General features: G+C 39.0%; 1 protein-coding gene across 1 annotated transcript in view; it reads left to right on the top strand.

Annotated features, from left to right (window-relative positions):
- Positions 1-2,710, top strand: part of LOC107678372 (protein dispatched homolog 3-like) — a 48,607-nt gene that overhangs the window by 38,400 nt on the left and 7,497 nt on the right. The window contains exons 13-14 of the mRNA XM_016473610.1: positions 2,065-2,234; positions 2,416-2,546. Coding sequence (XP_016329096.1) covers positions 2,065-2,234; positions 2,416-2,546 — 301 coding nt within the window. The remainder of the gene's footprint in view (positions 1-2,064; positions 2,235-2,415; positions 2,547-2,710) is intronic.

The following is a 2,710-nucleotide window of genomic DNA, read 5'->3' as shown; positions in this document are numbered from 1 at the left end:
TTTCGTTGTGAAAGCGAAACTACTTTGTTTAGCCTTCCAAAAGAGGACACAACTAGAAATCAGTGGTTAAGTTGTATTTACAACACTGTTCCAGAACAGTTCAACCCAAATATTCAGATGTGTGCAACACATCTGGATATTTGGGTTAAACTGTTCTGGAACAGTGTTGTAAATACAACTTAACCACTGATTTGTAGTCGTGTCTTCTTTTGGAAGACCAAACAAAGTAGTTTTGCTTTCACAACGAAACACAGCGTCTTCACGACAATGCGGCGGCAACAACAATACTACAGCGAGAATAAAAGTTACACCTTCTTTCTTTGCATGAACATTTGGGCGGCGTTATGCAAATCTTCCCACACAGTGAGGTAGATATGTGGGGGCGTGTTAGAACGAGCCGTTTTAGGAGGGTGTGGACCAGTCTTAAGTTTTATAAAGAATATCTCTTTGGATTTGAGACTTTAGTCTTTGCAACTTTAGGGATCTTTAGGGACCAAACAAAGTAGTTTTGCTTTCACAACGAAACACAGCGTCTTCACGACAATGCGGCGGCAACAACAATACTACAGCGAGAATAAAAGTTACACCTTCTTTCTTTGCATGAACATTTGGGCGGCGTTATGCAAATCTTCCCACACAGTGAGGTAGATATGTGGGGGCGTGTTAGAACGAGCCGTTTTAGGAGGGTGTGGACCAGTCTTAAGTTTTATAAAGAATATCTCTTTGGATTTGAGACTTTAGTCTTTGCAACTTTAGGGATCTTATCTATTCACGAGCAGCTTGTAACACTCCAAAGAGAAAGGAAAACTTGAAATCGCATCATATGACCCCTCTAAGAAGGTAAATAGGACATGGATTTTTTATTTATTTTTGGATTTAGAGAGCAGAATTAAAATGCAATGATATTCAAAGAAATTCAGTTATGGCTGTAATGTATATTGCTCATTTTTCACTATGAATTTAAACATCATAGCAGTGTTATTGTAGTATATTTATATACCATTACAGTATTTATTAATATTTTAAATTAGCTTTTATTTTTATATATTCAATTCCATTTTAGTTTTAGTAATTTTGATGTGCTTTTGACATTTCTAATAGCATTTCTTCACATATTTCTATTCCACTTTAATTTATTTAATTTAATTTAGTAATTTTAGTACTTATATTTATTTAATTTTAGTTCGTTTCAAAGGCAACATCTCTATTTTTTATTCAAGTTTTTAATTTTTTTCATATAATATTGATAGTTTTTTATTAATTTCCCAGGATACTCTTATTTACAAAATAAACTAAGATTCAGATTATTATAATTTTTTTTTTTACAACTTTAATATCAAAAACAATGTTGTGAATATTTTGTGGGGCTGTTTAGAAAAACAAAACCTGTTTGTGATTTTATTAAATATTTTGACCGTGTTGAAATATGTCTGCTCTGTTGAGAAAAATTTTTTTTTTTGCATATAGAGTGAATAAGTAATGAAAATAATGTTTATAAATAATATTTTGTCTAGTGTTGAACTAATGAATTATCTGTGTGTAACTGTTGAATGTCTTTGAATTGCAATTAAGTAAATTACTCTTGCAGTCATTCCAATTCAACATGCTGTGAGCCGTGGTCAATTCAATTTGGATTTACACTTATGAAAAAAAAAGCCAATTCTTTGTTTTTGCCTGACCCTGGCGAACACACACACACACACACACACACACACGGCTGGCAGTTGGATATTCTCCCATAAGCAAAGAAAAAGAAACAATGGCCTATACGAGAGACAGCTGTGATAAGCTATTTTCTTGAAACCATAATTACGGCTGGCAAATGTGTTTTTTCACATCACTTAAATACCTTCTGTACACAGACAAAAGCCATTACGGCCCGTTTCCTAATGCTTCAGTGAAAAAAACAAAGCTTTCAGTGTACACAATCTATAGCGAGCCCTCAGAATTCCATCATCCTCGGAGGAGTTTGTGCTGCGTAATGTCTGTGGCGTGTGTTGGTATCACCTCATCCCATTCCATCTGAGCTGACAAACACTGATGGATGTGTTGTCACGGTAACAGGCCTACAGCAGTCCCCATAGCAACTTCAGCATGCGGATGAGCGTGTGTGTGTCTCACGCGTATCACCCGCGCCCTCGCTGGATGCTGACTCTGCGCTCGTGTGACGCCAGCCGGCGCTGGAGATCAGAGTTTGACTTCTACGTGGCGTCGGTCGAGCAGCGGCACAGCAGGCGAGTGTGAAAAAACATGTGATGTTCACTGATGATCCATGACTGATTGACATCTTTTTTATTGCGCCTCCACTGTGCAACATTTAACCCTGTGTGACTCAGTGCTCCATTTCAGCATATCAAAGTGTCTGAAAATGAGCTGGGATGATAACAATCTGGTAATTGTCTATATTATGGACAGGAAGCTCTATTTTGCCCAGCACACGATCAGCCCATACCCCAGTCGTGTGTGTGAGGGGCCGCCAGGGTGTGTGTTCAGCTCTGGACCTGATGGACCCACTCAGGGCAGCTTCTACGCCCCACTACCTGCAGGTACAGGTGTAGGTTTTAATGTATCCAGGGAAAGACACGGGCTAACCGTGAGGGGAGCCGTACCGTGGACGAATACACATGTGGGATCAGCCGAAGGGGGAATCACTACACACGGGCACCTAGCCCAGCACAAGGGCCTGACCTTGGGCATGCACACGAGTGCT

This window comes from Sinocyclocheilus anshuiensis, unplaced genomic scaffold, assembly GCF_001515605.1.
Source record: "Sinocyclocheilus anshuiensis isolate Anshui unplaced genomic scaffold, SAMN03320099.WGS_v1.1 scaffold112, whole genome shotgun sequence".
NCBI classification, from domain to species: Eukaryota; Metazoa; Chordata; class Actinopteri; order Cypriniformes; family Cyprinidae; genus Sinocyclocheilus; species Sinocyclocheilus anshuiensis.
The sequence above is the reverse complement of the archived record's forward strand: the minus strand, read 5'-3'. Positions and strand labels throughout refer to the sequence as shown.